Below are 27,465 nucleotides of genomic sequence, written 5' to 3' on the forward strand. Positions count from 1 at the left end.
TACACAAAATAACATCTCCCAAGTATGACATCTTCTCAGGGACGGAGGAAGTATCTTTTTTTTTTATTTTTAAAAAAGTTTTGAATACCAAAAATGAAGAGGAAGAAATATTTTAAAAGTAAAGCCAACAGTTTATCAATAAGTCAAAAACATAAAATAGAATCCAGAAAAATGAAAATAACAATAATTCAATACCTTAACACCCAAAAAATCTCAACGTAGAATTTATTTAGATCACAAAATATCTAAATGGAAACCAAAATTAGTCTAAAGGTAATATATTTCCTAACTGAAGTTGGATTCTTTTATATCAAGGTTTCCTAATTGAAGTTGGATACTTTTTACATCAATGATCCCAACATGTACAAATAAAGCCTTGATTAAACCATTGATTAAACCAATGATCCCCAGAAAAAAACATTGGTTTGTTGAATCAATGAGCATGGATTCTCAATACTGTTCTCAATGAGCATGAATCAACGAGCAAGGATTCACTCATTCTACATATGTTTGTACATCACACACTTTTCTTTTTAGCTTATCTCACGAAAGACGTCACATTTCATTTTTTTAGAAAATGTTCCCTCACACTATTAATATAAATAAAATATTTTCTCTCTCCATCAAACGCACAAAACAACATTTCATAAAATTTCATTTCAGTATACTAAGTGTGCCATCCAACATCCATTTTTGGGAAGGAGTGAATACGTAATAAAAAAGTATATATCCGTTGAAAGTGAAATACCAGTCAAAATTCTCCCGAAAATGCAAATTACAAAATCGCACTTATAAAGAAATGCAGATTTTTCGATTAAGTCAAATGCTTGTAGCTTTATATTCATTATCCCTCTTTCACATTTTCACAAAATAGTGCAGAGGGTGCTGGCAATGCCCCCAATGCTGAGTCCTGCTTCAAGAGCTGTAAGTGCATACTTCCAATTGCTCTGAGATGTATCAATTGAAAGAGAAATGTATTAATAATACTATAAAAATTCATTTTATTGATATACATGCAAGTGTAACACCTTACATAAAATAATTTTCTATACCTATAATTTCTCGATCCAAAAAATCATATTAAAACGAAATATTGTACTTACCCAGTTTGAATTTGGTGGTTCTGGATCAATTGCATTTTGGTGATATATGTATGAATTGTATTGGGTCATGTGCGAATTATACACGTGGACATGTTGCAATGGAGGTATGCCATGTGTTGGTCTAATCCATGCCTGCAGCCACAAACAAGATACTTACCAACTACTCTACTAGTAATATATGTTCACTATCTATGAGAAAGGAACAAAATAAAATATAAGGAGAGGAGAGGATAATCTATCACTCCCTCATTCCAATATTCCATAGTGTTTCATAGTAGTGGAAACATTTCTTTCCGGTACGGTAATTAAGACAAAAATGTGTAATGTATTAAAAAAATAATAATAAAGTAGGAGAGAGAGTAAAATAAGAGAGAAAGAAAAGTAAGAGTGAAAAAGGAGAAATTACTCTATTATTATAGAATGCCCAAAATAAATAAAAAAAATGACTCTACTACTATGAAACGAAGAGAGTAGTATAAAATTCAAATTGAATATTAGTAGTACATGTTGTGTAAGTTACATGTGTAATTTTCCCAATCAAATGTGTGTGCCGGACTGTTATTACTACATCAACACGAAAATAACATGACACAATAAGGTCGAACCCAGATATGATGTGGTAAAAATCCATTGGTACGGACACAGACGTGATAACAACAAGATTTAATTCGTGCTGACACGAGAAGATGTAATAAAATTTTCATATGACACATACTCCTACGGAGCCCAAATTCTAAAAGTTCTAAACTAATACTCGAATAAAGCACAGTTGATGAGTAAACTAAGAATTGAAATAATTAAGTAATTGACATAATAATATTAATGATGATAGTCACACGAATTTGACACGACCACAACATGAATCGACACGTAAAATTGTGTCTTCATCGTGTCGACAAGCTAGATAAGGGAAAGGATCTTAAAAGGTTTACACTAAACTACATGTTCATGTCGTATTTTTGTGTCATGTTCAAGATGATTAAACAATTCTTTTGTGAGTAATTTTTACAACCCCAGTTCTATCAAATAGTCCGATTTCTCTCCTGAGACCGTTACAAATTTTTAGAGTGGCATCTAAATTATTGGTATATTTAAAGTTACATGTTTTTTTAGATGAATCATTCCAATTATGCATTTTCAAAAATGAAAATACTAGTCTTTCTTTTTTGTTTGAGGAAATATACTTTTTATATATTTTTTTTTTGTTTGCTCTATTTTCTTTTTTAATATATTTTCTCTACACTTAATACATAAAATAAATCTGGATGAAATTTTGTACTAATAATAAAATGCTTCATTTAAAATGGGACGCGGGAATATAACATCACTATGTAATGTAATCAATTAAAACCAACATTACCTCATGAATTGGAACCCCCGGCGCATGTGCAAGCGCCGGATCTCTCACGGCCTGCAATAGCGTATGATTGTCCAAAAACTGAGTCCGGCCGCCATGGTTATGCTGGCACCGGCCCGTCTGGTAGCAAGCCCGGCACAGATAGTACGAGTATCTGGGATTCTTAAAGCACTCGACGCAGGAGAAGAATGTTCCGGGGATGAATTTGTTGCAGCAGTTGCAGAAGGGGCGGCCGCTCTTAATGATGTAGTACAACGTCATGACCTCAAAGAAGTCGAGAGTGCCGTTGCAATCAACGTCGAGCATGTTGAAGAAACAATCGTTTTGCATGTAGGGATAGCCTAAGTGCCTCATGAAGTTGAGGAACTCGGACAGGTTGACTCGTTCGTCTCCGTCTGAGTCCATGGATCGGAAGAAGTCGGAGGCTAATGCTTGGACTTGTGGAGAGCCGGCATCGTAATGGGCTCTTGCGATGTCACGCAGTTCCTTCATTTCTCTCTGTTTGGATCACGAATATAAAATTTATGTTTATTTGCCAATATCTAGAAAGAAGATTGACTTACAAAATCAACAACTAAAGTGTATTTTATTTTTAACTGACTAGTTATATTCTTAAGTCATGGTAAATAAGCTACATTAAAACCTAGAATGCATATAGTCATATTCACACAACTATTGAGACTAAAATATGCATTTGGGATAAGAGTTCATTAGTACAATTTATAAGTTTGGTTAAGAGTGTTTTATAGATATATTGAATTTTGAGAAAAGTTTCAATAAATTAGTTTAATTTAGAGCTGGGCTTTTATCAAAAGTTTTACTTAATTATATTATGAACTTTGAGAAATTGTTTTAATTAATTGTATAAAAGGCTAAATTTCAATTACTTTATGAGAAGATTGACGTACACAATCCATAGAGCTTTCATTTGCAGGCATTGGGTTTGACTAATGTATTTCATAGGTCATGTAAGAAAGAAGATTTTGGTGTAACTATAGTAGATGTGTAATAATGACAAATTTTACCAAAGAGAAAGTATAACTATTGTCATTTGTTATCGGTCAATAAAGTTATTGAATAATATCTCAAAATCTTCATATTGACGTGATCGCTAAAATTCATGTATCAGTGAAATGAATCTTGTTATAAAACGATCGAAAATTAACTATAAACTTGATATTAATACTGTTGATGACTATAATTAAACAAAATTTCAAAGTTTAAGGAATAAAATTAAAGAATTTCTCAAAATCCGGATTATAATATTAACTAAACAAATTCCGGGCTATAATTGAAAGCATTCTCAAAATTCAGCCCATAAAACAAATTAAATGAAAGTTGATGCTTTAAATTACCCCCCAATACTTGTCACTAGTTTTCTTTTAGATCTGTACACCAATACTTGTTGCACTTATTTGCACTTATTTTTATTAATCGACCTCACATTCTTTTAACTTTATTCAATTCATAATTAATTGATTATAAAACTAGTAGTACGTGAATGTATGACCATATTTCATTAACTTTTTCTATCTTCTTTCTTTTACAATTTTTTTAAATTTGCTGAGTCAACTTTGTTTTTTAAAATTTATGCTGAGTCAACTTGTGACGTACATTTTATGGAAGACGGAATGAGTAATAAAAATCCAGGCTAAAAATAAAATGGAACACATCAATAGTGCTGTCAATGCATATTAACAGCACTATAAGGGCCCACAATTTTAAAACTTTTAGATGTATATTAACTAAATTTAAGAATTTGAATTAACGCATGCTGAAATTTAACCAATTTACCTTATCCATAATTCATTCTCTTCATTTCTACATTTGAAAATTACATATATTAATAAAAATTACTCCCTATGTCTATGAATAAATGTCTCATATTTGACTGGCTCGGGGTTTAAAAATTGTTCGATTTTGTAAAGAAAAATGGATAGAAAAAATTTATAAAATATGAATCTCACTTTTATATATAAATTTTACAATAAAATATTAGTGAAATGAGTTACTGGAACGAGGGTTGCACATACCAAAAGTAAAATAAGACATTTATTAGAGGACGGATGAAAAAGGAAAAATAGGTCAATTAATGGTGGAGGAAGGGAGTAAAATATTTAAAATTTGTTAGGTTTTATTCATATTTCGTCACTAACAAAAATATCGAATGAACATAACAAGATTGATTACCTTATCTTCAGCCGAGCCATCCCTGAAGTGCATGAGCAGCGTGTGATGATCCATCATGTGCTGCACCTCGTGCTCATGCCACGGGCCGGCGCCACTGCGATGGCAAGCGCAGCAGAGATCATACGTGTCTTCGCCTCTTCCCAGGCAAAGGAAGCAAGAGAAGTAGGGCCCCACCAGCAGCTCCTTGCAGCCGCTGCATTCGGAGATGTTCACCTTCTTCTCCATGTAGTGAAGGCACAGAAACTCCTCGAAATCGAGGTATCCGTCGCCGTTCTTGTCGAGCTTCTCGAACACGCCCTTCCTGCGCAGCCACGGGTCCACCGCCTTCTCGAACTCCCTAAGGCTTATCTTCCCGTCGCCGTCGACGTCGAGTTTTGCGAAGGATTGTTTGATCGAGTTCTGCTCGGCCGGGCTTGCTCTGTCGTAGAAGGATCTCGCTATCTCTGTCATTCCTTCCATCTCTCTCTCTCTCTATAATTGGTTGGGTGGTGGAGAATATCTAGTCCTCATTTACTACTACAAATTAGTCTACTTGATTGAAAATTTGCAATGATATTTTGTCTGAACTAGTACAAAACATTAATGCAATTTGCCTTCTTGTCTAAGGTCTTCGTCGTCACTCGTCAAGTGTATAAATCAAGTACTATAATGAAGAAAAGTATGAAACACAATTTGTGATATTTGAATTGGTAATTGAATTTGCTATGTCTGGTAGCTCTTATGAGGTCTTCGTCAACGTCAAATGTAATATGCATGAACAAAATAAATACCTAGTATTTCCTCTGTTCCATAGTTATGGAGGCATTTCTTTTCAGTACGGAGATTAAAAAAATTATTTTAGGTGAATTAAGTAAAGGGAGAATAAAGTAGAAAATGAAAAAGGTAGAGAGATGAAAAGAGAAAAAAGTAAGAAAGAGTAAAGTAGGTGCGGAAAAATATGTTGACTTTTACTAAAAAGGTAAGTAACTTTATTATTATGGGACGTACCAAATTGGCAAAATGAGTATAAAACACAATTTGTGATATTTGTATTGGTAGCTCTCAGGAGTCAAGTCGATTCACGTTGACACGTTGACCAGTCCGCCAAGCCCACATGCTCCGCCTCCAACCAGCCCAACTCCAGATGATGGGCCACATCATGCCCTAGAGCCCATCGACCACCCACAACACGCACACCCGTTGCCAAAAAACCATCTGAACTGCCTTTGAGATTATGTCTAAAGGCAACTGCTATGGTGTGAATGACGGATACACACAAAAATAACGAGTACAAGGCAAAACATAAACAAGATCCGCAATTAAACTCAATGTAGTAGAACAATTCTCCGAAGATGTCTAATAATCCTCTCAACGAGCTCTATGGTTTGCACTGATTACAAATTATCTCTAAATACATATTAGTACTATCTTTTTGGATGCTATTAAGTTGCTAACTAGCTTAATTTGCAAATTTTGGCATGCAAACTGTATTACATAAATTTAGTTCACTCATATTTTATTATAAAATTAATATATAAAAGTAAGAGTCATTTCACTAGAGTTTTCTAGCTAATTTCTCTTTTACAAAGTCAAAGCATTTTTTAAAATATAAGCTGATAAAAATAGAACATTTATTGCCGAACTAGATGAATATAATGGTGTAAGGTTTGATCACACAAGGAAATTGGATATGATTTTTATGAATGTAAAAGAAGTTGTAAGAATTTAGAAGGAAGTATTATTCACTCCGTTCATCCACGGTTAAGTGTCTAAGTTTCTTGTTTCGTCCGTCCACGATTAAGGGTCGCAAGTTTTCTTTTTCGACTTTAATGACGGTCAGGGAGATATTAAATATTTAAAGCGGAAAGAGGATAAAGTAAAAAAAAAATAATACTATAATAAAGAGTCGTCTCTTACTTTAATTAAAATGATGTCTTTCACACTAAACATACGCATCAGAAATAAAAGATAAAGATTACATGAACAAGAAACGAAGTAGTCCAATCAACATTCACGTACAATATCATTAATATAAAGAAATGCACTTTTTTTTAGCCCTTTTCTATTTGAATTTATCTGGCTCTCACATATTGTTACATAATAGTGCAGAGGCCTACGGCGTTGGAAAAGGTCCCGACTTTGCATGCTATGTCAAATGCAGTATATGCAGCCTTCCTTTTGCTCTGAGATGCATCAAGAAAGAGCAATGTGTTAATCAAGTTGAGTTTCATTTTTTATATTATGCTTGCATATTTTGATGTATCATTTTCATAAATCTAATTTTCAATATGTATAATTTCTCGTACCAAAATTCACATAAAACAAATTTTGCACACTTACCCACTTTGGGTTTGATATGGCATCTGTGGATCTATTCCCTGCCTGCAGCCACAAACAAAAGATATATAATTACCGCCTATAAAGTGGGAAAATGACAGCATTATTCACTAATTAATTCGAATTGAATATTACTCCCTCCGTCCCAGATAATTCGGGACATTTTGACTCGACACGGGTGTTAAGAAATGTAATGGAAAGTGAGTTGAAAAAGTTGGTGGGATGTGGGTCCTACTTTTAAAGTATTAGTTTTAATATAAAATGTGAGTAGGAATGAGTTAGTGGAATATGGGGTCCACTACCAAAAATGGTAAAAGTGAAGTGGGACAAATTATGTGGGACAGTCCGAAATGGAATACTTGATCGAATTATCCGGGACGGAGGGAGTATATCTTGTGTGTTTTATTATTTTTTCTCTAATGAATTCAAGACTAATATCATATTCGAAATGAATACACCAAATATATTGTTGATTACGTATTTCATTTTATTGCAAGTCATTATCTATATTCATTGGTAACAAAATTATTATTTGGAATGGAATTTTTGCAAAAATAAAATAAAATAAAAAAATCACCTCATCAATTGTTACGCGTGACATATCTGCAATCGGACATCTCATAGCCTGCAACAACGTATGACTGTCCAAAAACTGAGCCCGGCCGCCGTGTTTATGGTGGTACCTCCCCGTCCCGTAGCAATCCTTGCAGAGATCGAACGAGGTTTTGGGATTCATAAAACACTCAACGCAGGAGAAGAATACACCGGGGATGATTTTTCCACAACAGTCGCATTGAGGGCAGCCGCTCTTGATGATGTAGAGGAGCGTCATGACCTCGGTGAAGTCGAGGGTGCCATTGCCGTCTATGTCGAGCACGTCGAATAAACTAGATGTTTTCTTGTAGGAAAGGCCTACTTCCGTCATGAAGGCTAGGAACTCTGACAGATCGACTCGGCCGTCTCCGTCCGAGTCCATGGCTTGGAAAAACACGGTTGCTAATTCTTGGACTTCAGGAGAGCTGCCTCGGTGAAGGGCTATTGCGATTTCGCGAATTTCCTCTATTTCTTTCTGTTTGGATTCATGTTACAACAACTTCATTAATATCCTCACACAATTAATGGAGTATGTGTTAATTTAATGGTACGTGAGTTTTATTTTTATATGTTACTCTCTCTGTCTACTAATACAAGGGCCTAGTTTGATTCGGCATGAATTTTAAGAAAAAATGCGAGTGATATAAATATAGTAGCATAATAGGTCCATTGCAAAAATAGAATTTCTTCTATCTAAAAAAAAATCTCATTTTATCATTCTGGGATGTCCATAAAAAAATAGCCTCAGAGCTAAAAATAGAAAGTTTATCTCTTATACTTTATCCATCTTTTAATCCTTTTTTCTTATATTACCGATTTTTCATTGAAACTCGTGTCATAAAAAATGAGACTATTTTTTATAGACAGATGGAGTATAAAAGCAAATGAGACATTAGAATGATTATTCATGGAATGAGGAAGTACTTACTAGTTTTAAAATAAAATCTGTAATCCTAAGTAGAAAAGCGTAAAAAAAGCTTCTCGAAATGGTAATATGAAACATTAATTTGTGCATGAGTACCTTGTTTTTAGCTTTTTCATCCTTGAAGAGCTTGATGATACAGTGATGATCCACCATGTCCTCAAGCGAGTGCTCATGCGACAACTCAGCGCCACTGCGATAGCACGAACAACATAAGTCGTACGAATTGGCGCCTCTTCCAACGCAACGCAAGCAAGAGAAGTAAGGGCCCGCCGGAAACTCACGGCAACCGTCGCATAAGGGTATCGGCACCTTTTTATTTACGATGTAGTAAAGGCACAGAAACTCGTCAAAATCGAGGCACCCGTCGTCGTTCAAGTCGAGCTTATTAAAAAAGAACAAGGCCACCACACCGTCAGTCGAGCTCATCGCCTTCTTGAACTCTGCCAGGCTTATATTTCCGTCGCCGTTGACGTCTATTTCGGTGAAGGATTGTTTGATTGATTTCTTATCGGCCTCGCTTTCCCTCGCGTAGTAGGATCTCACGATCTCTCTCATTTCTTCCATCTCTCTCTCAATCTTACTCTTTTCACTTACTCACTCACTTTTGAATGAATGTGTGGTGAAGAACATTTTTTAATAGACTTACAAAATTTGTCCACTTGCTGGAAAAATATGCGGGTATACTCGTTCCAGTTCACATTGAATGTCTTATACTCCATCCGTTCATTAAATTTCATTTTTTATTTTTATTTTCAACAAATCCAATTAATAAAAAACAAACTTCATTAAATAAAATAAAATTACAATCTAAAATCCTAAAAATATAAAAGACACATAATTAAAATTCTAAAAAAAATAAAAACACATAATTAAAATCATAAAAAAATAAAAAAGCACACCATTAAAAAAAATGGAGGCAAAGAAGCAGAAGAAAGAGTTGTCTAATGAAGATCATATGCGTCTACTGGTTGCCAAGTTTTGTCCAAATATGCTCCATTAGATCCTCCTGGTGTTGGGCGTGGGCGGTAGAATCATGTGTACTAGCCCGCACACACAGCCGCTCTTCCAAAGACGGATGCACTCCACTGCGAGGCGGACTACTTGCGGTAGAGCTTCCCGGGGTCTCAGGGTCGAACCAATTTTCCGCCTCAGGTCCTTCATCGGCGACAATCATGTTGTGCAAGATTATGCACGTATACATGATGTCGACCATATTCTCCATAAACCACTGTCGGTCGGGGCTTTGATAATGTTGAATCGAGCTTAGAGAACCCCGAACGCTCTCTCCACATCCTTGCGAGCAGCCTCTTGCTTCTGTGCAAAAAGAACCTGTTTTTCGTTTGCATGCCTGTTGAACGTCTTCACGAAGGTTGACCACTTCGGATAGATGTCGTCGGCAAGATAGTAACCCATTTTATACTGGTGATTGTTAGCGATGAAGTTAATGGCCGGCGCTTTATCATTCAGAACTCCGCTAAAGAAGTCGGAATGGTTGAGCACGTTGACGTCGTTGTTTGAGCTGGAGACCCCGAAATACGCATGGCAAATCCATAGCCGATTGTCGGCGACGGCCTCGAGTATAACGGTGGGGTGGGTGCCTTTGTGGCCGCTCGTGTATGACCTCATCCACGCCACAGGGCAATTCTTCCATTGCCAATGCATGCAATCGACGCTGCCAAGCATCCCGGGGAATCCGTGCGCTTGTTCTGAAGTTGGAGCAGAAACTTACAATCTGCGGTGTTTGGCTTCTTCAGAAATTCGTCGGTGAAGGCTGCCCGGACGCCTTTGCAGAAGTTCACCAAACAAAGTCACCTAGTGGTTTATCCGATGTGTAGGTATTCGTCGAACAAATCTGCCGTTTGTCCAGTAGCAAGCTGACGGATTGCTGCAGTACATTTCTGGAGCGTCGTGTGACTGGGACGGCCAATAGCGTCGAACCCTTCTTGGAAGTACTCTTCCCAGGCCGCCAATGTATTTGCGATGTGCAGAAATAGCTCCAGCCGCATGCGGAAACGGCGATGGAAGTAGGTATCTCCCCATATTGGGTCCCTCGAGAAGTAATCGCATACCAACCATGCAGCGGCTTGCTCCCGCACGATGGATGTATTACCGGGTTCGCTTTTGACGCGCCGCGGCTTCCTCCTCCTCCCTACGTCGATCTTCTTCTAGCGATTGTTCCATTATTAGACGCATTTGCTCAAATAGATCCATGAATTGATTCAGTTTGGGAGAAGAAAAATGTTTTGAGATGATGAATGTAGAGTGTTTGAGTGAGAATAGAGAGTGTTTCATGGTGGATAATTTGTGGGAATGATTTGGTATTTATAGAAGTGATTGGAGGCTTTAAAAAAATTGAAAAAAAATTACCAATTTTAAAAAAACGGCTATAAACGGCTAGTATAATTTTTGGAATTTTTTTTATATACCTTTTTTTAATTTTTGAATTTTTTCTGGATTTTTAAAAAAATAAAAAAAATCAATTTTAACCTATATAAATGACGACCACTCGCCGGCCCACGAGTGAGCGTCACACACGAACCACAACTCGCCACGTCGCCTTGGCGACGTGGCGAGATGTCTTGCCAGCTGCCTCTTCGGAAGGAGACGTGGGACGCGACGGAGACGAGACGGAGCTTGCATCGCTGTCTCGCTGATGGAGACACCCACGCGATGCATTGTGGGTGCCCTTATGGATAGTCTAAATAAAAAAAATAATGAATATTTAATGGGGACTAGTGGGAGTATTGACTAGAGTTAATTTGATCTTTCAACGCGCTTTATACACAATTCGTGATGTTTGTATTTTGACCAAATCAATGCACCCGTCGCCATTCTTGTCGAGCTTCTCGAACACGGCTTCCCAGCACAGACTCTAGCCCACCGTGTTCTCGAACTCCCTAAAACTTATCTTCCTGTCGCCGTCGACGTCGAGTTCTGCGAAGAATTGTTGGATCGATTTATTCTCGGCCTCGCTTGCTCTCTCGTAGTAGGATCTAGCTATCTCTCTCATTCCTTCCATCTCTCTCTCTCTTTCTCTCTCTCTCTAATTGGAAATTTGCGAAGATATTTTGTTTGAACTAGCACAAAACATTAATGCAATTAGCTGTCTGGTTTCAGGTCTTCGTCGTCAAGCTAAGTGTATAAATCAAGTAGTACTATAATGAAGAAAAATATGAAACACAATTTGTGATATTTGAATTGGTAATTGAATTAGCTATGTCTGGTAGCTCTCATGAGTCTTCGTCAACGTCAACTGTAATATGCATGAACAAAAGAAATACTAGTATAAAACACAATTATTTGTGATATTTGTATCGGTAGCTCTCAGGAGTCAAGTCGATTCACGTTGACACGTTTACCAGTCCGCCAAGCCCACATGCTCCGCCTCCAACCAGCCCAACTCCAGATGATGGGCCACATCAAGCCCTAGAGCCCATTGACCAGCCACAACACGCACACCCGTTGCCAAAAAAACATCTGAACTGCCTTTGAGATTATGTCTAAAGGCAACTGCTATGGTGTGAATGACGGATACACACAAAAATAACGAGTACAAGGCAAAATAAAAATCAAGATCAATTCTCCGAAGATGTCTAATAATCCTCTCACCAAACTCTATGGTTTGCACTGATTACAAATTATGTAGGGATCAGATCACTTAGGTTTCGCTAACAAACCGGGACCTCTTTTATTACTTAGAGACTGAGATGGCTAATCTCAGAGATAGAAGCCAATTACACCGTAATCAATCACAAGATTACAAGAGAACTAACTAAGTAACAATTACAAGGATATAACCCAAGAAATCAGAAACCCTAGCACTCAACCGATCCTTGACCAGATCTTGAGTCCAGGCGACCACTGGTTCGGGAAACCCTGTACACTTGAAAACACAAGTTAGTAATACAAGCAAATGATCCTCACGGATCTATACTAAAAGAAACAGAGGACAAAAGATCAGAAGATTCAGGATATGGCTCAGGTCGCACACACACGACTTCACAGGGCCAAGGACCTCCTCTATCTTCACCAACAAATCTCAAGGGAGCACCGCGAAGTAACTAAACCCTAACCCTAGGGATACTCCGACTGCTACAACACAGGAGACAACCTCAGTAGCCTTAATCTCACAACCGATCTCAACAACACTGCTTCGCAACACAAGAACTCTCAAAGAACCCTCAATCTCACCCAAATCCAACAAGGAAGTTGGATTAACCCTAGATCTGAGAAGGAACGCTCAAGCACTCTCTTCACACAGAATCAAACCGAGGAATCTCTCTAAAACCGAGATACCACGGTGGAAACAAGAGATTGAAGCAGATGACCGGCGAACGAAGCCGGAAACGAGAGAGAGAGTAGAGAGAAGCGAGAGCAGACGGCCAGAGAGAGAGAGAGAGATTAAAACTGAAACTGATGGAGTGATATGAGTCATAAGACTCATAACAAACACAACGCAAGATCCAACGGCCACCAGCCGTGATCCGCGTGAGTCTCCACGTGGCAGCCATCGGAGTATCCTATCAAGTTATCGGGCCAAAGCCAAACATGGGTCACCGAAGTCACTTGGGCCTCTGAATTAATTCGGCCCAGCCGTATTAATCAAGCCCAAATACAATTAGAGTCCATTACACTTCACATACTCCACCTTGGACTAAATTGGGTAAACGGAGGAGAGCCACGGTCATGTGTTGCTTTCATCATAGCCTACAAGGCCCTCTCAAGACACCTAAGAGTTTTAAGGCTCATTAGTCAAGAGATAAGACCAGGTTGCCTAACAAGACACCAAATGGCAAGCCAATTAGTCTTGTAGGACTTTGGTTGCCTTGTGATCTCAAATAAGTCAAGACTTAATAGAATCATCAAGGTCTTCCCCCGGGACATGCATATGCACATGCTAACCACAATCAAAATGCAATTTTTTAATGCAAGAAAGCAGTTTCTCCACAGGTAAGCACTTAGTGCCCATGTCTGCAGGGTTTTTATCAGTATGCACTTTATGCAACAAAACCTCACATTTTTCAACAACATCTCTAATGAAATGGAACCTAACATCTATATGCTTAGTTCTATCATGAAAAACAGGATTTTTGCACAATTGTATAGCAGACTGACTATCAGAATAAACAGCAGGAGTATTATGCAAGAATTTAAGTTCAGAGAGAACTCCCTTTAACCAAATAGCCTCCTTCATAGCCTCTGTGATGGCTATATATTCTGACTCAGTAGTGGAGAGGGCAACTATGTGCTGCAATTGTGATTTCCAACTAATACAAGACCTACACACAGTAAACACATACGAAGTAGTGGACTTTCTCTTGTCCTTGTCATTAGCATAGTTAGAATCAACATAACCACATAGCTCAACACCATCATCACACTTAGTAAAACACAGACCATACTTGGAAGTATGTTTAAGATATCTGAGCAACCATTTAAGAGCCTCCCAATGCACAGGTCCAGGATTAGACATGTATCTACTTAAGCAAGAAACAGCATAGGCAATATCAGGCCTAGTACTTACCATGAGATACATCACAGAACCTATAGCATTAGAATAAGGGACCTTTTTCATAGCTTTCATATCAGACTCAGTCTTAGGACACAAATCCTTACTTAGCAAGAAATGAGCAGCTAGAGGAACAGACGCGGTTTTAGCACCAAGCATATTAAACTTTTCAAGAATTTTTTGCACATAAGGTTCTTGATGAAGAATCAGAGATGAGGACTTCCTATCCCTTAGGATATTGATCCCCAAAATCTTTTTTGCATCACCAAGGTCTTTCATGTCAAAATTATCACATAGAGCAGATTGCACATGTTTAATAGACTTCATGCAAGGACCCATAATAAGCATATCATCCACATACAGCAGCAAGAACACAGGCACCTTATCAAGATCTTTCACATACAAACAAGCATCAAAGGAGCTCCTAACAAAGCCTAACTTCTGCATGCATGTATTAAACTTGATGTTCCACTGCCTAGGGGACTGTTTAAGACCATACAGAGCTTTCTTAAGTAAACACACATGATTGGGAAAGTTTGGATCCACAAAACCCTCAGGTTGTTTCATGTAAATGGGTTTATCCAAGTCACCATGAAGAAAAGCAGTTTTGACATCCATTTGCTTTAATTCCCAATTAAAATGAGCACATAAGGCAAGCATAACTCTCACAGTAGTAAACTTAACCACAGGAGCAAAAATTTCTGTATAATCTACCCCCTCTTGCTGTGTAAAACCCTTCGCAACCAACCTAGCCTTGTACCTCAACCCCTCAATCTCATCTTTCAACTTAAACAGCCACCTGCAGTCAACCACAGAGGCACCAGGGGGCAGAGGCACAAGAATCCAGGTTTTATTGACAAATAGAGAGTGGATTTCCTCTTGCATCGCTTTAAACCACAAATCCCAGAACTTGGACTTCTGAGCCTGCTTAAAAGATTGAGGCTCATTTCCATCAGACTCAAACACATTAAAAGCAAGATTAACCAAGTTAACAAGGCCTAAATACCTAACAGGAGGATTAGGATTTCTTCTGACTCTATCTCTAGCCAGGAGGTAATCCCTTTCATATGACCAAGTGTTTATTATGCCACAACACTAGCCTTATCAGCCACAGCCACATTAGCAAGATTCTTTACCGCCCCAGACCCGCAGTGAAGCCCAGAACCTGTATAGAGATTACATTCTTCCGGCACAACAAACCACAGCAGCACCTTCTGATTTCCTGCTTGCCCCTGCCCCATTTCCCTCGAAAACCTTAGCATTTCTAAGCAAGTACGGGAGGAAGCGAGGTTGTAACACAATCAGACACATATCTCTAAATCCTTCAAGTTAAGCACGTAGCCATTGCGAACTTCAAACACGATCCCAGTCGAGAATTTGACACTTTTTGTCATTTTTGCAAAGCAAAGGTATTTTCACGGAGTTTGAAATCGAAACTTACGTTTTGAAAGGGGAGATATGATGAGTGCACATCAGGTAATCGGTCTTGATCATTAATGGAAAAAGAGCGGCCCAGTAGAATTCAACGAGAAGAATATCTGTAGTCGTAAACGAAACACCTTGAGAATCACTATCCTTAGCGAGGTTAGCCATGGAATCCGAGTTGATTATTATTTTTAAGCTTTTTAGGATTAGGAGCCCATCATTAGCATAGTGACTGACCTCGCCTGAGTTAAAACATTTTCTATTAGCCTTAGGATTCTGGCACCCAGACTGGATCTACTTTCTTCCTTAACGCACCATTCCGATGCGTCTTGCCCTCATTACCCCACATTGTTTATGGATACGCACTTACATTTAAAGAAGCCTTGGGCGAAGCTGATTTAAAAGCATGGTTTTCCTTAAGCTCGATCTCTTTTGATTTTAAGAAGCTGATTATCAAATCAAGGGGGGCGAATCTGCCATACTTAATCGCCGAAGCTTTAACATCATTGTAAGAATCGGGGATAGCATTCATTAGGCGATCTTAGTATACTCATCAATGGTTTTATCACCAGACCTTTTGATGTCTTGAACCAACTTTTGAAAAATGTCAATGTTATCCTCAATGTCTTTTGAAAGATCAAGTTTAAATTTAAAGAGCTTTTCAAGCAAATACATCCTTGAGGACATTGAGGTTTCAGTATAGAGAGTATCTAGTTTTTCCCATCGCCTCAGGCAGACTCAATCGTTCAATATTTTATCACAGTCAGAAAGATTGAAATTAGAATAGACCAGCTAAATTAAATTCATTCTGCAGTGCAGGAGACTAAGTGCCGGGGGCCTAACAGATTTAAAACCTTACTGTGGAAGTATTAACACCGTTTCATTTGTTTCAGGATCGCCAAAATCATTTTTCCCGGTAAAGGGACAATGCCAGGCCAGGCAGGACATTTTGAGAAAGATTTTAACACACACAAAAGTACCCGGCTGACCCGAGCACGGCAAAAGCGACCTTTGCTTTCCGGAGAGTGGTCTTAAACACACAACGGTCGATTAGACCACTTGCATGAGATATGCGAGGGGGTTTACTCATGCAGAAACCCACGGAAACACGAGATACGGCAAAGCGGCATGCACTTGAAGGTCACCTCAAGTGATCTCGAGACTCGAGAATCAAGTCGAGGAGGGATTCTGTCACATCATGCGTGTACCGGCAGAGATTTCCCCGGTTCACAATCACTGATGAATGGGGGCGCAGTCACTTCAGCGGTTATGGCACATGGTGGATGGCGATTCACTCGAGAACACGGTCGGCTTCACGAGATACACACTTTGAAGTTTAAGGAAGACAATCAAAGCAGACAGAGAGGTACATGGAAACAACTAGAACATGCGAATCAAGCTAGAGGGAACAAGCCTAAGCCACGGCCGGTGTGACTACAGCAAACAAGTGCCCACAAAGCTAGAAAGGCAGCAAAGTTTTAGGGGTTTTAGCCAATTTGCAGAGCGGAAACCGCTTCGTTAAGGAGAATCCGTCTTACCTCAGAGCACTGTAGGAGGCTGAGCCTTACTCTGACGAGCCACCTCATAATTTCTGCGACCCAGTATGCAGTGATCCATTAGACACGTCTGCTGTAGGCACGTGGCAGCCATCGGAGTATCCTATCAAGTTATCGGGCCAAAGCCAAACATGGGTCACCGAAGTCACTTGGGCCTCTGAATTAATTCGGCCCAGCCGTATTAATCAAGCCCAAATACAATTAGAGTCCATTACACTTCACAAAAAGAAGTTGTAAGAATTTAGAAGGTAGTAGTATTATTTACTCCGTCCGTCCATGATTAAGTGTTTCAAGTTTCCTTTTTTGTCTGTCCACAATTAAGTATCCCAAGTTTCCTTTTACGTCTGTCCACGATTAAGTGTCTCAAGTTTTCTTTTTTGACATTTAATTACGCTCAGAGAGTATTAGATATTTAAAATAAAAAAAGGATAAAGTAAATAATACTATAACAAAGAGTCCTATCTTACTTTAATTAAAAAACATACACATCAAAAATACTAGATAAAGATGACATGAACAAGAAAAAAAGTAGTCCAATTAACATTCGCGTTTAATACCATTAATATAAAGAAATGCACTTTTTTAGCCCTTTTCATTTTTATTTTATTTGGCTTTCTCATATTGTCACATAATTGTGCAGCCTACCGCGCTGGAAATGGCCCCGACTTTGCATGCTATGTCAAGTGCAGTATATGCAACCTTCGTTATGCTCTGAGATCATCAAGAAAGAGCAATGTGTTAATCAAATTGAATTTCATTTTATCTATTATGCTTGCATATTTTGATGTATCATTTTCATAAATCTAATTTTCCATATGTATAATTTCTCGTACCAAAATTCACATAAAACAAATTTTGCATTCTTACCCACTTTGGGTTTGATACGGCAATATCTGTGGATCTATTCCCTGTCTGCAGCCACAAACAAGAGATTTTATTACCGCATATAAAGGGGGAAAACGACATCATTATTCCATTTATTCGACTTGAATATTATATCTTGTGCGTTTTACATTATTTTCTCCCTGATGATTTCAAGACTAATATCATATTCGAAATGAATTCACCAAATATATTATTGATTATGTACTCATTTTATTGCAAATAATTTTTACAGTGGTTACACAATTATTCCAAGGTTGGAATATTTAATTGCAAAGAATAAAATAAAATAAAATAAAAATTACCTCATGAATTGTTACGCCTGATACATCTGCAACCTCCGGATATCTCATAGCCTGCAACAACGTATGACTGTCCAAAAACTGAGCCCGGCCGCCGTGACTATGGTCGCACCTTCCCTTCACGTAGCAATCCTTGCACAGATCGTACGAGGTTTCGGGATTCTTAAAGCAGTCAGCGCAGGAGAAGAATACACCGGGGATGATTCTTTCGCAACAGTCGCATTGAGGGCGGCCGCTCTTGATGATGTAGAGGAGCGTCATGGCCTCGATGAAGTCGAGGGTGCCGTTGCTGTCTACGTCGAGCTCGTTGAATAAAGTAGGGTTTTTCTTGTAGGAATAGCCTAGTTCCCTCATGAAGGCTAGGAACTCAGACAGATCGACTCGGCCGTCTCCGTCCGAGTCCAGGGATTGGTAGAACTCGATTGCTAATTCTTGGACTTCAGGGGAGCTGTCTCGGTGAAGGGCTCTTGCGATTTCGCGAATTTCCTCTATTTCTTTCTGTTTGGATTCATGTTCCAACATCATCATTATCATAATTAGTTAAGTAAGAGTTTTATTTTAATATATTGTCCCATAGAAATAGGTTAATTGAAATAAAGAAGTTTTAATGCGTAATTAACAAAGAGAAAAAAAAAAGGAGAAAAATACTTCCTTCGTCCCCATTATGTGTCTCAGTTTTTTATTTTGATCTGTCTCCTATTAATTGTCTCATTTTACTTGTACTATTTTTTATAATGGACACTACATAATCAATTTAACGGTCACATTATACTCTCTTCGTTCCACACTAAGAGTCATGTTTTGTCATTTTGGTCCGTCTCACAATAAAATTCCTATTTCACTTTTACCATAAATGGTAAGTATGTTCCACATTCCACAACTTATTCCACTCACATTTAATTATAAAACGAATATATATAAGTAAAACTCACATTCCACTAACTTATTCAATACACTTTGGGGGTGTTCGGTTGGCAAGAGTACTAAATCTCATGATTAAATATGTATCATGTTTGATTCACAAGATTGACTTCCTTAACTTAATCCTAGATGGATAGTCTCATGATAATTAGTCATAGCCTCCCCTCCAACTAAAATAATCCCACAACTTAATTCTAGTTGGATAGTCTCATGATTATTAGTCATGACAACCGAATGCCACCTTTCTTTACATTTCTTAGGACTCCTGTCGCGGGAGGAGTATTAGAAAAATAATGTTCCTTCCGTCTCAACTAAGTTCAGTCGTATTCACTTTTGGAATGTCCCAAGTTGAGTCATTTTATATTTTTTAATAAAAAAATAAAACATTCAATCACTTTAATTTATTCCTTTTACCACCTTAGAGCACTCCCAATGGTCTCCCTTATTTCTCCCTTATTTCTCCCTAACTCCTGCCACATCAGCGCCACATCAGCACCAAAATTTATCCCCAGTTTTTAGCCAACTTTTAGCCAACTTGTCCAATGGTTTCTCCCTTATTTCTCCCTTATTTCTCCCTAACTCAACATTTCATTTTTACATCATCATTTTTAATATTGTTTAATTTTCCCTACAAATGTGTTTAATAAATAGATTTATAATGAACAATTCATCGTTGTATTAATCATTGGAAAATATAATACAACGAGAAAAAAAAACTACAAATAAAAAACATAAAAAACAAAGATTTAAAAAAACAAAGATTTAAAAAAAACTACAAATAAAAACTATAGAAAACAAAGATTTAAAAAAAACTACAAATAAAAACCATAAAAACAAAGATTTAAAAAAAAAAAAAAAAAAAAAATCGCCGATTTATCGCCGCCGCACAGTGGTCGGCGATGATTCGGCGATAAATCGGCGATAATAAGGGAGTTGGCGATAATAAGGGAGTTTTATCGCCGAATTATCGCCGAATTCACTCCAACGCTCGGCGATAATCGGCGATTTTTCGCCGGATTTAACGCCGACCCATTGGGAGTGCTCTTACCCTCTCTTTATCTTTAATACGTTATTCCTCTATTTTATTTTTAACATAATTTAATGAAGTACTTATGAGGTTTCTAATCCGAAATGGAGTAGAAAAGAAGTATATGAGACTTCAAAACGAATCTAACAAAATGAGACATTATTTGTGATTGGTACCTTGTTTTGAGCTTTTTCATCACAAGCAGTGCGAGTCCTGAAGAGCATGAGCTGAGAGTGATGATCCACCATGTGCTCGACCGAGTGCTCATGCGAGAACTCGGCGCCACGGCAGTAGCAAGAACAGCACAGGTCGTACGAGTTGTCGCCTCTCCCAATGCAAAGCAAGCAAGAGAAGTAAGGGCCAACCAGAAACTGAGCGCAGCCGTCGCAGTTGAGCACCGGCATCTTCCCACTCATGTAGTAAAGGCACAGGAACTCGTCGAAATCGAGGCGCCCGTCGCCGTTCGCGTCGAGCTTATAAAACACGGCTTCCGCGCCGCTGATCGGCCTCTTGAACTCCGCCAGGCTTATTAATCCGTCGCCGTCGATGTCAAGCTCCGTGAAGAATTGTATGATCGTTCTTTTCTCGGCCTCGCTTGCTCTCGCGTAGTAGGATCTCGCGATGTCTCTCATCCCTTCCATCTATCTCTCTCGATCGGCCTCTCTCTCCCCTCTCTGGCTCGCTCTTAAATGGATGTGTGATGAAGAGCATCATTTTCTAATCGAGGAACAAAATTTGTAGTCTTGCTGGAAAAAATATACATGCGAAGATATTAATTTGAGTTATTTAGTTTGATCTTTCAAACACAATTGGTGATGTTTGTAAATTGTAATGGCAAGTGTGTAAATTGAACTTAAACGAATGGATGGTGGAGAATATATATTATCCTATTTTCTGACTCAGACTTACAAATTACTCCCTCCGTCCCTCAATAATTGTTTCACTTTATTTTTATCATAAATGCTAAGTAGGTCCTACGTTTCACTAACTCACTTCACTCACATTTTATTATAAAACCAATATAAAAAATTTGGTCTCATGTTCCACTAATAACTTCTTTAATCAACTTTTCTTTACATTTCTTAAAACTCGTGCCCGGTCAAAGAGTGATGATTAATCGGGGACGGAGGGAGTAGTTCACTTGTTTGAAAATTTGCCAAGATATTTTGTGTGAACTACAAAACATTAATATTGCAATTGTTGGATATGTTTGGTAGCTCTCACAAGGTCTTCGTCTTCGTCTTCATCTTCGTCGTGTAAAACGAAGAAAAGTATAAAGTACAATTACTGATATTTGAATTGGTAGCTCTCATGAGGTCTTCGTCTTCGATCATCATAAATCACTAATTTCTTATCAACTTGGAACTATTGAAAGCTCATTTTCTGTTGCTATTTGTTTTGAATATTAATGTTTTGTGGAGTATCTGTTTTTATCTTTATTAGATCGGAGATTAATATTCAGCATGGACTTCTCCATCAGCCCGACGCCATAGCGGCCCCATCCCACGCGGCCGCCAAGGCCGAGCTTCGCGGCAGCCCCATTTGATCCAGCCCATCAAGTGGACCCAGACGTCGACACCCAACTTGCAACACAAACGTCAAAGAATAAAACCTATTAGGTACAAAAATTATGTATCTCCAAGATATCTTGCTTCATATCAAGCAATTATAAGATTATATTTATTGATTTCCTCAAATTTTCTTTGTCGATTCTTTTCGTATTAACTGACTCTAACTGCATAGGATTAAGATTCTCGTTTATATTTAAATTATGTAGTCTTTAATTGATATTGAGAAGTAAAATGATTTTATTATGATCACATAGTATTCGTTTCTTTTATGATCAATGTTTCCTTATTCCCAATTAGAATTTGTCGCTGCAAAATTCTTGTTCATCACATACATTGCTTAGGCAATAGCAAAATCTGGTAACAACACTCAATTATGGTCTCAAGACAATTTATGTTTTTAATGATAAATGGTCGATTTTATCTTATTGCACGTCTATTCAAATCAACCTACAATGTTTCATTTTTGGTAATAAAATATCTTGAAGCGAACAAAATATCAACGTGAAATCTGATATTACAAGTAGATGAGGTTATGTGTAATATTGGTAATCGGTGTGTAATTCTGTTGTCACATCGATATTTTGAACAATATCATACTAATTAATATGGAGTTCGGATATGTACCATCGGACCCTTACAATATTGTTGGCATATATGTTAATCTGTAGTTTCAAAAGCAGCTATTTTAGAGCAAGAAACTGTAACCGTGCCTTTTTTAAGTTAGAAAATTTCAGCTATATACTTCTAAATATAGGGAATTATTGATTCAACTCACGAGTTTTGAGCTGGCCTAACGTCTCTAATCGAGAATTTATAATATTCTAAATATAAGGATAGTCCAATTAAAATTATCCGGCTGTAGGATATCGTAACGGATATATAAATATTTTAAATTCAAATTATGTAATTCACAAACATACACCGAAAAATAAAAGATACAGATTATACTACTCCCTTTATTTGCAAATAAGAGTCTAAGTTCACTTTATCATAAATGGTAATAGGATCCCACATTCCCCTTATATTTCATTTAAAACTAAATAATATATACGAGTGAAACCTATAATCCAATAACTTTTCACTTTACTTAACATTTCTTAAAACCCGTGCAGTTAAAGAATGATATTCTTAATGACGGACAAAAGAAGTAGTAATAATTTAATCTCGGATACAATCTTGCAAACCGAACACCCACTAAGTAAAAAAAGTAGTCAAATCAATATTCTTAGGACTACTGTGCGTAAATATCATTCTTTTTTCGCCCTTCTCTTTTTGAATTTATTTGGCTCTCACATAATAGTGCAGAAGCCTAGGGTGGTGGTGACGGCCATCCCAATATTGATTATTGTGTCCAATGCTTCATATGCATCCTTAACATTGCTCTGAAATGCATCAAGAAAGAGCTATGTGTTAATCAAATTAGGTTTTATAATCTTATCTATGCATGTATGATGTATGATGTACTTCCATCATTACTTTATCTATGTATATAGGATGTACTTTCTCTCTTTATAAAAAAATGTTTTACTATTTTATAGACCGCAATTTAAATCTCATTTGTTTATTCTATAAAGATGAGGCTGACATTTCTTTGATTATTTTTTTTTTATTTTTCTTCGTAAAATTAAATAATTTTACTGTGTCAAATCAAAATAGAACTATAAATTACTGACAAAGGATATATCATTTCATAAAAGTAATTTTTCATATCTATAATTTATCGTTATAAAATTAAAATAAAAACAAATTATGCATAACTTACCCAGATTGAGTTTGATTGATACATGTCATACTCATAAGTGGGTGTATTCCCTGCCTGTAGCAACAAACAAGAGATTTAATTACTGCATGTAAAAGGAGGAAAAGCACAGCATCATTCATTAATTAATTCGAGGCAAATATTATACAGCCTCTGTCCAAAAAAAAAAATAGACAAAGTTATATGTGATACGAATTTAATATACAGTTGGTAAAATCAGAAGGAGAGAGGGAGAGAGGGAGAGAGGGAGAGAGAGATTTAACTTTTACTAGACACCCCAAAAAATATAACTTTTACCAACTCGCAGTAAATTTTCCAAAATTCGCCCAAGAAATTTAATCATGAGAAATTTACTATTCACAAGTTAAAAGTTTGATGTATATTTTCACAAAATTTCAACTTCATGGTTAAAATATAAATCGATCGACTATTATTGTATTTTTTTTACTATTAGCCTGAAAAAAGTTGAAACATTAGGTACTTTCTTACAGTTATTCTGATGTTAGAATATGTTACTTAAAAACTAAATAATGAAAAATGTCCGATTTTTTTTTATCATATATAGTTCGAGGTGTGTTATATTGCTAACCTTTTAAGATGCTAACTTTTTTAACCTATCAACGGAGTGTAGTAAATGTCAATATGATAACATTAAAATGTCAACACATAATGTCAACATACTATATTGACATGTCAACAAAATTATGTGTTTATATTTTTAATACCCTGCGTTGATGAATTGGCATAGTTAGTAACTTAAGAAAGTTAGCAATTGATATCGCTATATAAATTAGCATTACCTCATAATAAGTTACCCTTGGCGCAGGTGCAAGCGTCGAATCTTTCATAGCTTGCAACAACGTATGATTATCCAAAAAATGAACCCGGCCGCCGTGATTATGGTCGCACCTCCCCTTCCCGTAGCAATCCCGACAGAGATCGAACGAGCTTCTACCATTCTTATAGCACTCGACGCAGGAGAAGAATAACCCGGGGATGAATTTGTCGCAGCAGTCGCAGAAAGGGCGGCCGCTCTTGATGATGTAGTACAACGTCATGACCTCGAAGAAGTCGAGGGTGCCGTTGCGGTCGACGTCAAGGTCGTCGAAGAAACAAGGGTTTTCCATGCAGGAATAGCCTTCGTGCCTCATGAAGTCTAGGAACTCGGACACATCGACTCGGCCGTCCCCGTCCGAGTCCATGGATCGGTAGAACTTGTGGGCTAATGCTTGGACATGAGGAGGGCTGGAATGGTAATGAGCTTTTGCGACTTCGCGCAGTTCCTCCATTTCTTTCTGTTTGGATTCATGTTCATTTATTAGAAATAGGAATTACAAAATTCAGCCTATAACAACATTAATCTTGTATTTTTACTTTTAACTGAGTATGTGTATATTCTTAAGAGTAAAGGTCAATTTTGGTCATAAACATATGACCAGAATACGAATTTGGTGCAAAACATTAATTGTTTGAAAAATAGGACCATAACAAATGAAAATGTCGTCGAAGTAGTCCTATTTTTGACAGTTCAATAAAAAACTAACAGTCAACGCTAATTGCACAATGACATGACCATTAGTTTCTTAAGGAATCGTAAAAAAATGACAACTCAGATAATAAGGATTTCATTTGTTATGGACCTGTTTTTCAGAAAGTGAACATTTTGGACCAAATTCATATTTTAGTCATATGTTTTATTACCAAATTGACCTTTACTCTTGAGAATATTATTGAAAGCGTTCTAAAAATTCAGCAAATAACAGCAAATTAAATGAAAGTTGAGGCTTTAAATAATTAAAAATCTAGGCTAAAAATAAGATGAAATTAACACATCAAATAGGCTAAATAATTACTTGCAAGAGAAAGCTACCTGAAACTATAGGGGCCCACAATTTTAAAATTTGCTAGATATTTTAAATTATTATCTGATTAATTAAACTTAAGAATTTGATTTATCCCATGCTTAATAAAAAAAACTTCCAATTTCTAAAATTTGTTAAATTTAATTTATTTTTCCATTGAAAAAGACTTGGTACACAAAGTGAAATGTCTGGCTTCGTCACTAATCAATAACAATAACAAAAATATCGACCGAGCAACCAAGATTACCTTATGCTGAGCCTTTTCAGCACCGGCGGTGCGATCCTTGAGGAGCATGAGCAGGGAGTGATGATCCATCATATGCTGCACGGGGTGCTCATGCGACCAACCGCGGCGGCGGCGGTAGCAAGCGCAGCAGAGATCGTACGTATCTTTGCCTCTTCCCAAGCAAAGCAAGCAAGAGAAGTAGGGCCCCACCAGCAGCTCCGAGCAGGCGCTGCATTTGGCGATGTCCACCTTCTTCTCCATGTAGTGAAGGCACAGAAACTCATCGAAATCGAGGCTCCCGTCGCCGTTCTTGTCGAACTGCTTGAACACCGCCGCCTCGCGCAGCCACGAGCTCACCGACTTCTTGAACTCCCTAAAATTTATCCTCCCGTCGCCGTTGATGTCGAGTTTCGCGAAGGATTGTTTGATCGATTTCTTCTCGGCCTCGCTTGCTCTGTCGTAGTAGGATCTCGCTATATCTCTCATTCCTTCCATCTCTCTCTATTTTTCTCTCTCTCTCTCTACCGTGAATGGATGGGTGGTGGAGAGTGTCTTGTTAATTTGCGAAGATATTTTGTCACATCTACTAAACTTATTGCAATTTATTAGAAATGGGTCACTCACCCGTTAAAAGGAGTCATAAGAGGGAGGGTTGTCCATCCTTATATAGAAGAGATAGGATCATCACCAAACCGATGTGGGACAAGATATTAGAATTTTAACACGCCCCCTCACGTGTGGGCCGAAATGACACATCGGACTTCCATCATGTGGGTAGGCAAGAGAAGAGATAAAGAGATAAACCATCATCGACTTGAGCCTTGCTCTGATACCATATTATAAATGGGTCACTAACTCCTTAAAAGGCCTCTTAAGTCACTAAGCCGATGTGAGACAAGATATTAGAATTTTAACACAATTTACTATGTCTGGTAGCTCTCATGAGGTCTTCGCCTTCGTCAACTTATAATGAAAGAGTACAAAACTCAATTATCACTCAATTTACGATATTTGAATTGGCACATTGGCATTTACTATGAGTTAACTGGGTCTTTCTCAAGTTGACCAAGCCCACATCAAGCAGCCCAACTCCAGATGATGGGCCACATCAAGCCCATCGATCAGCCCGTTGCCAAACAAAAATAATGAGAACAAGGCAAAATGGAAAACAAGAATTGCAATTAAACTCAGTGTAGAACAATTCTCCCAAGACGCTTAGGGGCTACTTGGTACTCCCGCAATCCCAATAATTTGGGACACTTGGACCCGGCACGGGTTTTAAGAAATCTAATTGAGAGTGAGTTGAAAAAGTTGGTGGGAGGTGGGTCCTACTTTTTAAGTATTAGTTTTATAGTAAAATGTGAGTAGGAATGAGTTAGTGGAATATGTGGTCCACTATCAAAAATGGTAAAAGTGAAGTGGGACAAATTTTGTGGGACGGACTGAAATGGAATACTGGGACGAATTTTCTGGGACGGAGGGATTATGTTGGAATGGAATGGTGGAATGAAATGTGATTGCTACCTCCATTCTATTCATTTTCTTGGTGGGATGGAATGAATAAGTGAATGGTTGAAAATGCAAAGGAAATCCAAAAAAATTGACATTTCATTCCTATCTTCATTCCATTCCACCCCCATTCCATTTCATCATACCAAGCACGCCTTTAAGAGTTAAGACAATCCCCCATAGTATTATTCAAGTCCTTCCATATACTCCCAGCTAACATTGCATGTGAGACGTTTTTTTTTGGGCACAGATTTTAGAAGTTGAAAAAAAGCACAGAGAAAAAGTGAGAGAGCGAAATAGAGTGTTGTTTTTTTGCCATAAAATAAAATGTCTCATTTATCATGGGACGATCTAAAAGGAATACGCCTCACTTATGAAGGGACGGATGATATCAATTATACAAGTTTACTAGATAAGAATCTCATAAAACT

The 27,465-nt window shown here is 37.6% G+C and overlaps 4 protein-coding genes across 4 annotated transcripts; all 4 read right to left on the minus strand.

The window, feature by feature from the left end:
• Nucleotides 1-7,794: 7,794 nt before the first annotated feature.
• On the minus strand, nucleotides 7,795-9,106 carry LOC125224464. Its single transcript, XM_048127870.1, has 3 exons — nucleotides 8,582-9,106; nucleotides 7,883-8,035; nucleotides 7,795-7,830 (listed from the first exon to the last, which is right to left on the minus strand). Exons 1-3 carry the CDS (start codon nucleotides 9,047-9,049, stop codon nucleotides 7,795-7,797), a joined length of 657 nt encoding a protein of 218 aa, XP_047983827.1. The 5' UTR covers nucleotides 9,050-9,106.
• A 642-nt stretch (nucleotides 9,107-9,748) lies between these two features.
• Nucleotides 9,749-10,168, minus strand: LOC125224473. The gene has a single exon (XM_048127880.1). The coding sequence runs from the start codon at nucleotides 10,166-10,168 to the stop codon at nucleotides 9,749-9,751; it is 420 nt and encodes a 139-aa protein (XP_047983837.1).
• Nucleotides 10,169-17,401: 7,233 nt separating this feature from the next.
• Nucleotides 17,402-20,923, minus strand: LOC125218385. Its single transcript, XM_048120043.1, has 4 exons — nucleotides 20,284-20,923; nucleotides 18,163-18,657; nucleotides 17,843-17,887; nucleotides 17,402-17,686 (listed from the first exon to the last, which is right to left on the minus strand). Exons 1-4 carry the CDS (start codon nucleotides 20,746-20,748, stop codon nucleotides 17,600-17,602), a joined length of 1,092 nt encoding a protein of 363 aa, XP_047976000.1. The 5' UTR covers nucleotides 20,749-20,923; the 3' UTR covers nucleotides 17,402-17,599.
• A 1,867-nt stretch (nucleotides 20,924-22,790) lies between these two features.
• Nucleotides 22,791-26,065, minus strand: LOC125201479. Its single transcript, XM_048099615.1, has 4 exons — nucleotides 25,547-26,065; nucleotides 24,238-24,732; nucleotides 23,441-23,494; nucleotides 22,791-23,060 (listed from the first exon to the last, which is right to left on the minus strand). Exons 1-4 carry the CDS (start codon nucleotides 26,018-26,020, stop codon nucleotides 22,968-22,970), a joined length of 1,116 nt encoding a protein of 371 aa, XP_047955572.1. The 5' UTR covers nucleotides 26,021-26,065; the 3' UTR covers nucleotides 22,791-22,967.
• Nucleotides 26,066-27,465: the final 1,400 nt, after the last annotated feature.

This window comes from Salvia hispanica, chromosome 1 (genome assembly GCF_023119035.1).
Source record: "Salvia hispanica cultivar TCC Black 2014 chromosome 1, UniMelb_Shisp_WGS_1.0, whole genome shotgun sequence".
Classification (NCBI taxonomy): Eukaryota; Viridiplantae; Streptophyta; class Magnoliopsida; order Lamiales; family Lamiaceae; genus Salvia; species Salvia hispanica.

Excerpts from the sequence above, each read along its gene's own strand:
- LOC125218385 (XM_048120043.1), bottom strand. The coding sequence starts at position 20,748 with ATGGAAGGGATGAGAGACATCGCGAGATCCTACTACGCGAGAGCAAGC. Across the intron at positions 18,658-20,283 it reads ATGAAAAAGCTCAAAACAAG|AAAGAAATAGAGGAAATTCG; the intron begins GTACCAATCACA and ends GAATCCAAACAG. Across the intron at positions 17,888-18,162 it reads CAGGCGTAACAATTCATGAG|ACAGGGAATAGATCCACAGA; the intron begins GTAATTTTTATT and ends TTGTGGCTGCAG.
- LOC125201479 (XM_048099615.1), bottom strand. The coding sequence starts at position 26,020 with ATGGAAGGAATGAGAGATATAGCGAGATCCTACTACGACAGAGCAAGC. Across the intron at positions 24,733-25,546 it reads CTGAAAAGGCTCAGCATAAG|AAAGAAATGGAGGAACTGCG; the intron begins GTAATCTTGGTT and ends GAATCCAAACAG. Across the intron at positions 23,495-24,237 it reads CAAGGGTAACTTATTATGAG|GCAGGGAATACACCCACTTA; the intron begins GTAATGCTAATT and ends TTGTTGCTACAG.
- LOC125224464 (XM_048127870.1), bottom strand. The coding sequence starts at position 9,049 with ATGGAAGAAATGAGAGAGATCGTGAGATCCTACTACGCGAGGGAAAGC. Across the intron at positions 8,036-8,581 it reads ATGAAAAAGCTAAAAACAAG|AAAGAAATAGAGGAAATTCG; the intron begins GTACTCATGCAC and ends GAATCCAAACAG. Across the intron at positions 7,831-7,882 it reads TCCTAGCCTTCATGACGGAA|ACGGCAATGGCACCCTCGAC; the intron begins GTAGGCCTTTCC and ends TGCTCGACATAG.
- LOC125224473 (XM_048127880.1), bottom strand. The coding sequence starts at position 10,168 with ATGCTTGGCAGCGTCGATTGCATGCATTGGCAATGGAAGAATTGCCCT.